The sequence below is a fragment of the Rhamphochromis sp. 'chilingali' genome, assembly GCF_963969265.1.
Source record: "Rhamphochromis sp. 'chilingali' genome assembly, chromosome: 2".
Taxonomy (NCBI): domain Eukaryota; kingdom Metazoa; phylum Chordata; class Actinopteri; order Cichliformes; family Cichlidae; genus Rhamphochromis; species Rhamphochromis sp. 'chilingali'.
In genome coordinates, this window is record NC_137930.1 from 44,557,824 (window position 1) to 44,572,864 (window position 15,041).

General features: G+C 39.1%; 1 protein-coding gene and 1 long non-coding RNA gene across 5 annotated transcripts in view; one reads left to right on the forward strand and one right to left on the reverse strand.

The window, feature by feature from the left end:
- The window catches only part of LOC308385582 (chemokine-like protein TAFA-5), a 50,131-nt gene extending 40,857 nt beyond the window's left edge, over positions 1-9,274 (reverse strand). The window contains exon 1 of one of the 4 annotated variants that reach the window (XM_080864601.1): positions 7,614-9,274. In XM_080864601.1, coding sequence (XP_080720727.1) covers positions 7,614-7,704 — 91 coding nt within the window. In that variant the 5' untranslated portion in view covers positions 7,705-9,274. Of the gene's footprint in view, positions 1-871; positions 1,275-7,613 lie in introns of those variants that run through there. The other 3 variants (XM_080864603.1, XM_080864600.1, XM_080864602.1) reach the window with 3 other exon arrangements.
- LOC308385603 lies at positions 8,170-14,406 on the forward strand. Its single transcript, XR_013969585.1, has 4 exons — positions 8,170-8,237; positions 11,588-11,717; positions 12,499-14,075; positions 14,155-14,406. It is a non-coding gene; the product is annotated as an uncharacterized lncRNA (long non-coding RNA).
- The last annotated feature ends 635 nt before the right edge of the window (positions 14,407-15,041 follow it).

The following is a 15,041-nucleotide window of genomic DNA, read 5'->3' on the forward strand; positions in this document are numbered from 1 at the left end:
TCACTAATTGTCCAGTACGATTACAACATACAATATTATTGTCACTGCTACATTTCTGTAATGCTACCAGAAATTATTTCCACTACTAATTAATTACCGTTGAGCTCAAAGGTTATATTAATAAACGGTTAACGAATGTGTATTTATGACGATGATTTGTGAGACTGGTAAACTTAACCTTTGTTCGTACAATGGTCTTTCGTTCTACACGGTGCATTTCAAGGTCCTGTACCCATCCGTCGGTAAACTGTACCTGGGCTTGTTGCAGTGACCTGAAGTTACTAAACTTCATGAGTGTATGTGTTGTGATGATTTCTGATATGAGGTTCAGTTCTACAGTGGTGATCGCAGGGTGTGCACAGGTCAAGTGCCACTATGACCCTCCAGAAAATAACGAGGACAGGGGATGACCGTTCAGCTCTTTAATGGCAGATTTAGCGTGGGTGTGGGTATGTGTGTGTGTGTGGTTCTACAAACAGAATGGAAAATAGAATACAAATTACAATCAAATTATAGACAACAATAATCACCATATAACATATTACAGCCACATACTTGTCTTATAGGCCCTAATACTAAGCTGGCGGCTTTTACTTATAGTCTGAACCATATTTGACAACAAAGAAAATAAACATCTTCCCATCACTTAACTCTTGTGCCCCACTCACTTATGATGCCAACTAAAGAAGGCAATACACATAACAAATCACCAACTTAAACTGAACTCAGTTTGGCCTAGGCGAACTTAGCTTAGCTTAGCCTGCTTAGCTTAGCGATAACTTAGCTGATAGAAAATGTACAAACAGAGGACGTCCAGAGCAAGAAAACATACAGGCTATCCTTCTTACACAAGAAATATCCTGTAACTCACCAATCTTATGGACGCACACTCTCATTGAACCCACATAAACTGCTCTCGAGCATAACTTGTGATTCACACTGCCTTCATGAACACCATTTTCCATCCCAGTCAAACATTACTCACAAAACGGCCGCGCCCTCTAGTGGCGAGGCAGAAAACTGCATCACAGTCCTGCCTTCAGAACAGTGTGCACTCACTCCAAGAACCGTATAATTATAAATATGAGCGTGGTGAAAGTTGGGCAGCACGCTGACGTCTTTTGTCCACTCTGTGTGCTCGTAAGGGTCTGACCCTTTCACTCATTTGATTTTTCCTCGTATCTTTTCTTTGTCTTTTCGTCGAGTCTGTCTTTGTACGGACCGGCATTGTTTTCCTTTTGTTTTGTACATTCCTTTTTTGTGCGCCAAAGAAAAAACAAGAAGGTATTGGAACCGGAGAATGAACGTTTTGCGGTGCTGCAAACGCTTGCATTTGATGCGGTACTTGGATTGTTTTGCCACGAGTTCCCGGCATGCAATGCGCGAAAATCACGTGATTGCTAAACAAGGGGGAGGGTGCATCCGGCCTCCTCTGCTGTAATTGGTCCAGCCCAGAGTCAATCATGACCAATTGGCCAATCCAACACCTTTCATACCTTTTATACCCTTCCTAAAAAAAAAAAAAAAAAATCCATCGGCCCATAAAAACAAAAAATTGCCAGCGGCCCACCGGGCAAATGCCCGGTATGCCCGATGGCCAGTCCAGCTATGCAAGTTAGTACTTTTTCCTTTGGGAAAGTACCATCGGTAAATTCTGCAATTCTGTTGAAGAAAGATGTTGAATCTATTTAATTATTCTTGAAAAATAATTTATTTCTCTGCATTTTTTTTCACCCTGCATCAAATTAAAGTTGATTACATAGATTAAGCATCATGAGGTGGAGGGTGGGGGGTGGCTCCCTATTTTTTATTTTTTTTTGCTGGGAGTTTGCAACCCTATTAGTTAGGTTGCTTAATATTTCTCTAAGTACTCTTTAAAATACCAGAATAGGGAGGATGGAGTGGGTTTAAGTTTATTAGATTGATCAGTGTTGCTCAACTATGAAATACTTTGGGTGCAGTGTGTTTTTTACATACAGGTATAACAGAATAGCTTTAGTGTTGTTGTTTATTTAAACTTGAGTATGAACTTATACAAAATGCAGCACGATATTAAAAAAACAGTTTTATTGATTAAAAAACACACTATATCGGATTCATATCGGTATCGGCAGATATCCAAATTTATGATATCGGTATCAGTATCGGACATAAAAAAGTGGTATCGTGCCATCTCTACTGAAAACCCAGGGTTAAGCTTGAACTTAACTTCATAAGGAAAAGTCCTGCTTCATAGTACAGTCATCAGGTCTGCCTAAATCCCTGAATCACACACAACTAAAAGAAAATCTTTAATCAAAACAAGCTAACTACCATGCAGCTAGTGGAAAATCATGAAAAGGACATTTTTCAGGCCTTTGCATTTTATTACATAAAATACATCCGGGTGTAAAAGCAATACAACAAATTGTTAAAATTTTACCCTCAACCTTTGAAATCTTATGTGGTTTTTACATACCACACAGACTAGACTTCTGGTGTGAAATTGGTTCCAAGAAAACATAAAAACCTTGGTAAACTTTTCCCCTTCTCAAAAATAAAGTCTCTTTGCATTTCTTTCCCCTCTTCAAGTTTTTGTCTTTACTGGTGTGTGAATTCAAAACAAAACCCAAATCTCTTACAGTCACAGGCCTCTCGTTACACTCAATAAAACAGTGCTCAGTTTCCCACCTCTCTTGGGAAATTTGCCGTGTAACAGTCATCCCACAAACCATAAGCCATAAGGTCTCCTCAGCACACACTCAGATGTACACTACAGTGTTAATTTCCTCAGTCACACCATAAAGACTGTGTGCTCAGCTATAACTGCTCAGCACACCAAACTGCACACAAATCATAACTGAGCTCTTCTTTATTAAGCTGGCTGTAACCTCTCAGTCTGTGTGCAAGAGAGCCTCAAGGTCCCAGCAGGCTACCGCATAACAAGAGAGAGGTGGGATTAGTGAATGTACAACACCTGTGCCGATCAGCCCTCCCTCAGACCGCTCCCTGAGCAAAAACCACAACCTGCCACTATAATCTGCCTTTATGATTAACTTTGTTTTTTGTTTTGTTTTGTTTTTGCTGTTTTTTGTAGCTTAGGGTTGGAGGCGAGTCTGTTTTAATCTGGCATGTCCGTGGGGTGGGCATCATTTTGCAGACAACAGTTAGCAACAATAGTTATCTCAACACACTTTGTGGTAGAAAAACAATATTAAACAGAGACAAGACTAAATTAACAATCTCCTATGAAGGCACTTGGTGATGGTGGTAAGAAAGAACTGCCTTGTAAGAGGAAGAGGACACCAGAGGATTGCATAGGGTAAACACAATAACAAACAGGACATAACACAAATTACAAGCAAGAGTAGATCAAATTTAATGGTGTGCAATAGTAGCACAAAAGGGGGAAGTGGTCAAGCCCAGTGCATTATGGGAAATCACCCAGTCTCTTGAGCCTACAATAATAACAACTTAAGCTGTGAACCTAATCCCAGCACTATCACCGCCAATGACAAAATATTCCAAAACAGTTCTCTGGAAGAGAAAGTCATAAAGGTAGAAAGAGTGTCTGCCTGGTTTCACAGGATAAGGGGCTTGAGCTCAAAGTGGGCATGAAATGCTTGTACTGTCCATAATTTAAAACATAAATGTATTACAGTTTTCACACTGTATGGTCTAAAAAGTGGGCTCAGTTTTGTTGTGTCCTGGCAATAGCAATTACAAAAACCAAGGAAAGACTGTTAGCTTTTACTCCATGCCTCAAAAGTGGCAAGTGGTTCTTCAACACTGGCTAGCTGGAAAAGTGACCTGATGGATGTTAAGACCTACAGTAGCTAAAGATGAGGCCCTGAGAAAAGTCATTAGACCTACCAAGACACTAACTAATGCTACCCTCACTGTACTTTTATTATCGTTGGAATCTTTTTCAGTTCACTCCACAAGTAAACAAAAAATAAGTTCACTTCAATAACTGCAGATTTTATGTGCAGTATTAACCAAAGATGAGAGAACTGAATATGTTCTCACTGTATTCTTGGCTGATGCAAATTGTTATAATATCAGTTCCAGTTTTTGATATTACAGCTGATGATGTCGTTGAGTGTTAATGCAGCTTAACAAAACACTGATTATAATACATCCAGATGTTTCTCTCTGTTTTTCTGCAGGTGAACATGATGCAGCATGACTGTTAGTATGTTAAAATATAAACTTTCTCCTGCAGATTTTCCTCTGCAGAAGCTGCTGATGAAGACTTTTGCAATCATATTTATGGAAAGCCTACAACAACATGGAGGCTGCACTAGGCTGTAGCAAAGACACTGTGCTGGCACAAACTGTATTAAAGATGCATTTTTTAGGCTACATCGACAAAATGTTTGCTCATCAGCTGACCTGTTCACTAGATCTGGCTCCTTGCAACTTTGTCCACTTTTCCAAAATTAAAATTGCTCAACTTACTGGACATGATCCAGCTTACACCATAGAGGCAAAAGACATTGTTTAATTTTTACTGGCCCTTTCTGATCACAACTTATTAACTCATTTTCACTTTTCATTGGAAACGTTTGAGCTTATTAATGTTACTGCTCTCTTGGTATCCCAAAGGAGGGGCATGTTCAACACTGCAGAACCCCCTGATGAGGTGCTTTTTGCAAACTAGTACTGACAACCACAGAAAAATCAGTGCTGCTAGAGATGGAAGCAGAACAGGTTGATTTTTTTTTTTTTTTGTTCTCTTTAAAGTAAACGCTGTGGTGCTTTTCCACTTGGATCACTGAGCAATTTTATATCAGTGTTTTTAGTGAATGCAAAGTACGAGTGGGACTCCAACACTAAGCTGGAGCATTGTGTGTGTGGTGCTTCAGGGACAAGGCTTCGTAAAAATGCTCTGCACTTCCTTCTTTTCTTTACTATCCACCACAGAACAAACCTGAACACTGAAATTTTCACAGTGTTGGCGACATTTCAGCCAGATGAGTCCGGAAGGAAGTTACAAAAAGAATTTCTCTACTACTGCAGTGCTGCTTGTTTTGGCAAGAATCACTCAGCTAAAGATGTAAATAATGCAATGTTTCAAGAATGACAATTATATTTATTATGTTTTACTGGTGACTGGAGTTTGTAAGCAGTACAATTTATTTGTTAGTGCAAACAAAATTAAGACCATTGTCTGTCCTTTCTCTCCCTCTCTCCCTCTCTCCCTCTCTATCTATCTATCTATCTATCTATCTATCTATCTATCTATCTATCTATCTATCTATCTATCTATCTATCTATCTATCTATCTATCTATCTATCTATCTATCTATCTATCTATCTATCTATCTATCTTCTTACTATAATGATCATTATGTATGTTTGCATATATGTACACTATTTCTTCCTCAATGTGCAGGCCAATCTCCACAAAACTGTTCGTGAATATTGTCACACATACAGCAATTATTCAAATCTATAAAAAAAATTTAAATAAAAGATTTATTATAATATTATATTTGTATAAATCATCCCCCTGCAAATGCAACGTTTTATTCTCTGTTTGTATTTTTTTCCACAGGTCACGTTCAACAGACATCGCCTGCACTTAATGTCACGATCACCAACATCTGTATCCGTGACAGAATTTTGTTCTTGTCGCCACTACATATGGAATAAAGACAGAGCGCTGTAATTTCGAGTAATAATAACTAAAGTAACTTAACCTTTTAACTCTTCAGAACTCTTCAATGTCTCTTTTTACACGAGACATTGTATGTTGAGTTCGGCTTTTGAACCAGCTGCTTAAAGTCCTCCTTTACTACTATGTAACTGCATTACTAATTTCCATGCACTATTTTGTTCTTCCTGTCATATTCAGCCTAACGAGAGAGTTTGATGGAGTAATTTATATACTTTTAGGTCACATACCATCAGCTGCTTGTATCATCTCTTCACATGCCGTCATAGCCTGGTTGTACTGTTTCCACCTTTGGCAGGAACAGTTTTCTCGCATATTTTACAAAGCTTTGTGCTTTGTTAGCAATTGCTGATGAAACTCCTGTTTTCCTGACTTTGTCTCCTGTCACGTGTATTATGCAAGTAAACACTTGGCATTGTTATAACATTGTAATATGACACTTTTATGTCACGTAAATACTTCATATTATCACAAATAATATCACGAATAATCTGATATGATATATGACATATACTGATATAGTGACTGCTAATAAGAGATAGATTCTTCCGACTATCTAGACTACAATATCTGAAGATCCGTTTAAAGTGAAAGATCTCAGAGGCTATAGGAGAATAGAAAAGGAACATTATCAAAGATGAAGAATTTGATAAGTAAAGAAAATAAGGGATCCACCAGCAATGACCCTGTTATAAGAAAGTTGCAGGGGTCTCAGAGGATGAGTAGCAGTATCTAAACCACTTCTTAGGTGGGGAAACAAGATCAAATGCTTAAAGTAAACTAAAAAAAATAGATGATGGTAATATGATGGTTAGAGGTTAAATGCAGTCACAGAGCAGATGAATCCAAGACGAAGTTAACAGGAGAAAGAATGACAGCACACAGTGAAACACGGTACAAGGTTACTGAGTCCTCCAGAGGAGCAAATTAACTCTACCCTCATTGTGTGAGTACCACCCCCCTCAGAAAAGATCAATAACTTCATTCTTTTCATTGCAAATAATAAAAAGCATCAGAAAAACATTTGTTTTCCCGATTGTTGTCTTTTAGAGTTGCAAAGAGACTTTTCTAGTTCCTGCTTGAATCTAATCAAATTTTGGTCAAGTTTTAATTTCTAATCATAATTGTAATAAAAGTGTAATGCCCCTGCATTGAGAGAGTGGAGCTTAGCACAAGCCTAAACCCTGTGTACCGACGGGGTCACATTATGTCATATATTTTCTTAACACAACAGAGATCAGCATACAAATATCAAAACTACTTTTTAACAAGGATTAAAAATAGTCCAGAACATTAGTAAAATAAACACTTTGTATTATTGTGTCTGTTACTGATAAAACCTGCACATCAGTCTAGAAATGAAACACTGCAATAGTAGAGCGACCAGACCAACAAAATAAATGTCACAATTGCTAAGAATGAAGTTTAATAACTTGCCATGACATTCATTAGATTTCCTTGCACGGTCTGTGTACAGAACCGTACAGTCGCTCTGTGTGTGGCACGATGGATAGACAGGTAGAGTGTTTCATCTCTGAGATTGTTTCTGATTGCTTCGGTTTCCTACAGCGAAAAACATCGAAGCTCTGCTGGAGCTCAGACTGCTTCCTGAGCGCCTTATCCCGCCCGGACGTCCCGACCAGGGTCCGTTTCTACTGATGTTGATTCATTTGTTTTACATCTCTGGCCTTAATTTACCATATCATCATCATACCGTAACCATATCACTGCTGCACAAGCGCTGCACAGACGACTAAAACCGCGGGACTGCATGCACAAATGCACTTCCCTGTTAGTGTCTCCGGGTACTGAAACCACAGAGACAGAAACCTTTCAGTACATTTTTTCCCATATTGTATCTGACCTGTTGAAGCACTCTGGCTCCTAAGTTTGACCACAAACATACACAAGCACATATGTATGTAACTATGTAACCAGAAAACAGAAACACTACCTTCCCTCAGGATTTGGCTGTGGAGGAGCAATAGGAGCAGGAAGCAGACCGCGGCGGCAGTCAGAGCCCAGGCCGGCCGAAGGAACTGCATGAGGTGAAGAATGTGTGGGCAAAAAACTCCAAACTGTCCTCAGGCTAGTGCCTCCTCACGACGCCACATCCATCCACATTCGACCAAGAGGAGGACAGAGAGAGGAGACACCTCTCATCTTCGAGATGTGTATTCACAAACGGGCCTGAAGTGACAGATCTTCAGTGGAGGAGATCTGGGATCTGAGATCCACTACACGAGAAATCACAGGGTCCTCACAGAGCTCCCCGGCGGTTTCTGCGGGCAGCAGCAGCTTTTGATGTGGGAAGTCCTCCGCTGCAGAATCACAATCAATAAGCTTCAAACTAGAAGTTTTCCAGCTTTAACCTGCAACTTACGGCTCGGTGTCCTTTGGATCCATTCACTAACTCGTCCACGTAAAATCCGCCAAAGATTAAACAACAGACACCGGGTCCAAACCGAAGCGCCTCGGGGGGCATACTTTACGCTTCTCCGCGGGGTTTGTGATCCTGGTCGGTGCCTCGGTGCTTGCCTGGCGATAAGTGATGAGCACGGAGAAGGATGAAGAGCAGGTAATGTGTGCAGGTCTGTGTACACCCCCCCAACCACACACACACACACACACACACACACACACACACACACACACACACACACACACACACACACACACACACACACACACACGCTCTCGCTCTCTCTCTCTCTCAGTCACATACGAGCTGACGTCACACCAGTTACCAGTTACAAAGACCACTATGGAGGAAAATAAAGCGTGCACAGTATTTAAGACAACCAGACTGAGTGAGGCTACTTCATGATGGACAGGAACGGAATCAGAGCGTCCCTGACCTCCGGGGAGGACTCTGACGTTTGTGTGGGGTGGGATTAAATTGAATTTATCGGTCAATAAATTCAGATTCATGAATAAAAAGTCTCATCACTTGTAAAAGATTATTTTAAATTACTGCTATTATTCCATTATTGGTATTTGGTATCTCAGTTTCCACAGGACGCAAACACAACCTGGAAACTGAAAGCGTCTTCTTAAGGCTTCAACTTGTTTTAATAATGTATTTTTTTTGATAATAAACAGAACATTTTTTTATTCATCATTTATTTTATTTTTTTTGATTTTCATTGAAATAAAAAAATATATCACGTGTTCAGAGAAATTAAGAGGAATCTCCATTTCAAGTAAAACTATTTGCAAACCTACTTTAGTTAACATTGGCATGTTGGTATTTTTTAAATTGCAGAACAAAAGTACGTTTACAGTATCGTCCTTATTTTGTTATATATACGACAGTAAACACATGAAAAATAGCAGAAATGTCAGAAATATGTTTTCGTGTATTTATTTATTCATTATACATTCATTTAGAGCAGGGGTGAGATGTTTTCCCAGGGGCCACATGAGCAACTGTGGACTGTCTGATAGGAAAGGCTTCTCGTGTGAATCGCTTTGGTAAACATTATAGTTGGAATGTTCTGCGAAGTTTCGGCGAGCCTTCAGGTCCACCGCTCAAATTAACGGTCCTCGGCAGAGTCTCCAGCCGGAGCTGTCGCCGCTCCGGAGATGTTTAGTAGTGTGCACCGGTAGCTGCCACAAGCTCGAGCTGTTACACTGCTGTGTTAAAAGTATGCAGTGTCACACAACTCGTGGTATTTTACAAGCCGTTTTTAGCAGCTGGTCAATGTATTTTTCATCTTATTAATTCCCCTTTTTTTTTTACAAGTGAATAACTTGTCACTGGCAACACTTCAAGCTCCTCCCCGCCGATCTGCTCCAGTAAAGAGGAATCATGCTCCTAACTCTGAATCACTGTCCATACCACTGCTGCTAATTATTAATCACCTCACAAATATTAGCATCCATCAGCAATCAGTATACAAGAAAAATACTTTTAAACAGATTTAAAAGGTAATCAGTTAAATATAAATACAAAAGTAGCATATATAGGGTTAAGTACACTGTAAAAAAATCGTGATATAAAAGTATTTTACTGTGTATTTTACAGTTTTGTACTGGTCTTCTAGAATATCATTAAATTCACATAAATAGACTGTGATTTTACATTTCAAATGTAAATTAACGTAAAATCACTGTTTTAGCCTGTTTTAGCCTGCTGTGTTAGGATGGACAGCTACAAATAACAAGTATAGCCTAAAAGAAGACAAAAAATAGCTTAAAAAGATACATAAAATCTTTTTTATAATTGAATTTTTCAACTAACTCGATGCATCGTTGCACCCCTGATCATGTTGTGTCATATGAACTAATAATGTCGCTACTATAATGTCGCTACTGATCAATTACATTTTAAAACTTGCTAAAAAGGTCCAAGGAAGTTCCTTTTTCTCTTTTTAAGGAGAGGTCAGTACCACATCATGGTTTTATTAAGTGATTAGTTTCAGTTAAATGACAGGAAACAGAAAAAAACAAACAGCAAATTATTAAAACAAACATCTGTAATGAACACATATACATATACCTATATAGACAACACAAGAACGCTACACTGCAAACCTATTACAGTAAATAATTAGTGAAAGCTATAATGGGAAACAGTGCAGACAACCAAATTTCATTGATTTAGCTGAGCTCATGAATCACAAAAGTGTCTTCATAACTGGGGAGAAAAGAAGAAAAACAAACAAATATGAATGTTTGTGAATGAATGATTCTATTCCACTGAGTAAAGCCTGAAGTTATCTCGGGGGAGATATTTTATCAAATAATTTTTCTTATATTAAGCAGCAATATTTTTTTTTCCAAACTTCCAAACTGATAAATATCACGCAGCAACGTTTCTCCTTTGTGTTCAGTATTTAGAGATGAATGAGGACTAATAAAACTGTTGGTTGATGATGGACACATTTGAAGACAGTAACAGCAGTGCATCAGTTTTTCAACCTCTCTGAATGAATCCATCCAGCTGATTGATTGCTCAGCTTCAGAGGCTCCAGGTTGCTTTCAAAGACTCTTATCAAAGCTCTCAGCGTCCTGTCAGACAAACTCCATCAGAGCTGCCCTACTGCTCTGATGGAGATCCGTCTTCATCAGGTCACGCTCTCTGGATTTCTGCCGGCAGTGATTATTGCTGATGTTTTCCTGCCATCGATTAGCTTTCCACAGAACTGTCAGTCAGAGGTGTTGTATGAGATGAATCTACAGAGAGAGAGACATCAACAAGAATGCTGCCAGGACCTATCTGCTGTGTGTAACAGCACAGGAAATGAAAAGTGTCTGACAGAAAAGGAACTGAGGAGATGAGGTCAATCAAATCAACCAGAGGTCTAAATTCAACCTGTGCGCAAAGGTTCTGTCTACTCACCAGAGAACCTAGATGCTGCAGAATTAAGTTTTCATTTGTCTGAAGGAAACAAATCTGGCATGGATTTTTCCAAAAAGACCATTTTTTCACTGCCATCTCAGATTCATATTCAGAAAATAAGTCATTACTGCAGCTGTGTAGAGAACTGACTGATCCTGAAAGTATGTATCAATGCAACACATTATCACACATGGACAAGACACAGCACTACACTGTAATCCCAAAAGTTATTTGCATTCAAATGGTTTAGCTATAATTACTGATGGTAATTAATTTTCTTTGTAAAACTAAAATCATATAACTGTGTCAGACAGAACTCATTGGTGGAAGCTTTTTGCACTTAACCTATATTGTTTTGCATGTGATGCACTAAAATGAATACATTTAACATGGTCCTTTCTATTTTAAGTTTATTCTAATAAATAGTTTAAGTTCAATTTTTTATAAGAGAATAAGTTTTAAACTCAACACTCAAATAATAAAAGTAAATTTGATGTTTACTGATCATGTTTAGTTGAAAGCACTTTCACTATTTTTAAGTTTTTGTTGCCCCTCCCATATTTTTCCCGGCACTGGAACCGAAGAGACGTCTGGACTTGTTTGTCAGGAAAAATTAAGACAAGTCGTTTTTGGTGGTTTTGCCTGGGATTGGACATGTTTGTTTCAGTCTACAGTCGATAGGGAGTACTTTTCCTCAAACCTCCACGCACACTGGTGAGTTAAATCTTTTTATTTCAACTTTAAGCAAAAATAGTTGCATGTTACATTACGCAAATGTGCACGCTAATTCAATCTACAGTGAACCCTCGTTTACCCCGGGGGTTACGTCCCAAAAACAACCCGCAATAAGTGAAATCCGCAAAGTAGTGAAAAGTATTTATTATAAATGTTTTAAGGCTGTAACCCTCACAGCCTTAACCCCTGCTCATGCGTAATGGTTCTAGCATCTTCCTCGTCCATCCAAACCGCGCGGTTCCATTGTGTGATGTGAGCACATCCAAACCGTGTTCAGGGTTAGCCCGGGTCCGGACTCCGGCCCCGGTCAGAGGAGGAGGACCAGAGCACGGCCGGGCACCTCCAGCCGTTCACACGGACAAATAAACCTGTCATTATTCTCTGCACAGCCGAGCTCTGACACTCAGCCCCTCGCTGAGGCTCGAGGGGCTGAACACCGCTCCTCTGCACCTGTACGGCCTCTCGTAAAGTTTACTTTATTAACATGTGCGCCGCTGCAGCGCCATTCTCTTTACGGGTTGCTGCCTTATCAACATTGAAGAATGGGTCAAATGCAGAGGACAAACTTCATTATACAGTTGTATAATGACAATAAGCCTTACAGATTCCCCAAATTTTCCTGTTTTTTTTTATTTTATTTGAACAATTAACTTGTACTTAAATAATAAACAACATTTATAGAAATACAATACTTTGACCTTTTATACTTGTGTTACTCTCCACCAACAGGTTAACTCACAGTTTTCCCCCCCCTCTGTAGAATGCTGCTGATGGTGACCTTGAAATCCCAATAGGAATCATCTTCAATGGTGAAAACAGAAGTCCAGAGCAAGAACTGAACCCCTGCCAGCTGGGGATCCTTCTAGAGGGCAATGTGGTAATGGATTCCATCTGCAGTCTTCCTTTGGCAATGTGTCTCCTGTTTGGACTGACTTATGCACTCCACTTGGAGTACCCAAAGTGCATGAAGAATACATTCCTGTTTATCCAGCAGATTATGCTGAATCTGGGACGAAACGATCCTCCTCCAAAACTCCAAAGGCTAAAAAATGAGCTTTCAATGTGTGTATAGATACATTGAATGTTCACTCTTCATTGAGCAGCTTTTTCTCAAGTTCAGGAAGTCATTATTGTGTTTGTAATTGTCTTTTTTTGTTTTTAGTGGATGGCAAAACCAGGGCTTAAAGGAGTAGTTCACTGATTTTACATACTGAGATATGTTCTTACCTTAGCTTTGAAGAGTTGATGCATACCTGTCTTGTCTTTGTGCGAGAGAAAGGCTCTCCCATATATTCCAACTACCTCCACTTTTTGCTCCTTTTAGAAGCTACCGAGCTCCTCCACGTTTTCCCTATTTATGTAAAATTACATGAAAGGTTACACTATCTAAGTTTAGATTCACTAAATTTAATGTATAGATTTTTTAAGGCGATAAAAAGGGGCACTATATTACAAGCGCGCAGTAACCCTAGTGCACTCTGGAGCATAGACTGAGTTACTGGGGGGATGAAGAAGTGCTCCTACAGTGTTATTACACCTTGTAATATAGTACCCCTTCTTATCGGCTTAGAAAATCCACACGTTAAATTTAGTTAAACTAAACTTGGAGAGTGTCACTTTTCATGTAATTTTACATAAATAGGGAAAACATGGGGGAGCTCGGTAGCTTCTAAAAGGAGCAAAAAGTGGAGGTATTTGGAATATATGGGAGAGGCTTTGCTCCATTTGCATGACTGAGGGCACGCACAAAGACAAGACTGGTACACATCAACTCGTCAAAGCTAAGGTAAGAACATATCTTATTATGTAAAATCAGTGAACTATTCCTTTAATTTCATTGTCTCGCTGGGGCCATTCCTTATTCCATAGTTTTTATTTTTCCAAGTTAAAATATTTGTGAAAATAAGTTTTACTGTTACAACTTGTTACCCAGAGTGTCGCACCAAAGTTCTTTACTTGTGATACACAGTTTTATCTGTTTAAAAGGATTGTTTTAAAGAAAATGTTTTATTGGAAGTCCAATTGTGCAAACAAAAAACTTACTGTTCAAAAAAAACTACCTCAGAGACCACAAATAAATTCTTGTCAAAAAGTGGCTAGGAACAACTGAAATATTGTGTTTGTTTCTGTCATGACCCTGTGCCTTCTCGGCTGACTCTGTATGGCTACAAGTGTTTTTGTTGCGCTGCATCTCTCTCTCTCCCCTGCACTGCGCTCTACCGGGGCGGAGTCATGACGGCTCCAGCCCCTGGCTCGGACACCTGCAAGCAATCATCTCACTCACTTCTTAAGGCGGCTGCTGAGAGTGCTTCCTCGCTGGATTATTGTGTAACACTCGTCAGTGTCATCACCTATCTGAGCCTTTTTCTGAGTTTCTGTCGTGCCACTACTTACCTGCCTTTCCTCTCTGTGCCAGGATTCTCGCCAGCCTGAGGACCGCCGTTGGTGAGCTAAAGCCGGAGTCCGAGCTACCTGAGATTCAGTGGATTTTGTACATAGCCCTCTTCTTCCCGTGCCTGTGCTTCCCGGAGACCCTCTTCCTGTGCCCCCTCACCTGTATATATTCGCACCTGGTGTCTGTGTGTGTAAATAAAACGTGAACTTTAGTGACGGTCTGACTCCGAGTCCCTCCTGAGCCTGACAGTTTCTGAAAGAAATGTCTTCTTAGAAGCGCCATGTGTAAAAATTGGAATACTGTTCAAAGGAAAACAAAAGTCTTGTTTTGTTATAAATAAAGTAGAAAACAAAAACAAAAAACACTTTAGTGGTCTTTGGTTTTGAGTGTGTTTGCCTTGATATATTAAGTTTTAGTAATAATAATACATTTAATTAAAAGACGCTTTTAATTAAACACTACGCAAAAAAGTGAGTTTTGTAATATTAGCACCACTTAAACAATTTAGTTTTTTCTATTAATATTAAGTTAACTGTACTTAAACAAATTATTTTTGAAATATTGAATACTTAAACACTTTAGGTAGCGATGACTCAATATAGTAAATTGTGACAATTTTACTTTTAAGTTTACTTGACTAAATCAGTTAATTTTTTGTTTTGGGTTGATTACTCAAATCATTTGAAGGGAATTGGTTTCCTCAAACGATTTAAGTGTATTGAACTTATCCGGGTTTACAGTGTAGGGCCAGAACCCAGCCACAGAAATGTACTAAAATTAAAACTAATCAACCCACCACCCTCACAAAAAGGATTAAAAAGGGTATAGTTCAGGTACATGGATAAAGGATACACACTCACAAAGTAATTAAGAAATCATACTACATGTACTATAGGACAGTAAATAGC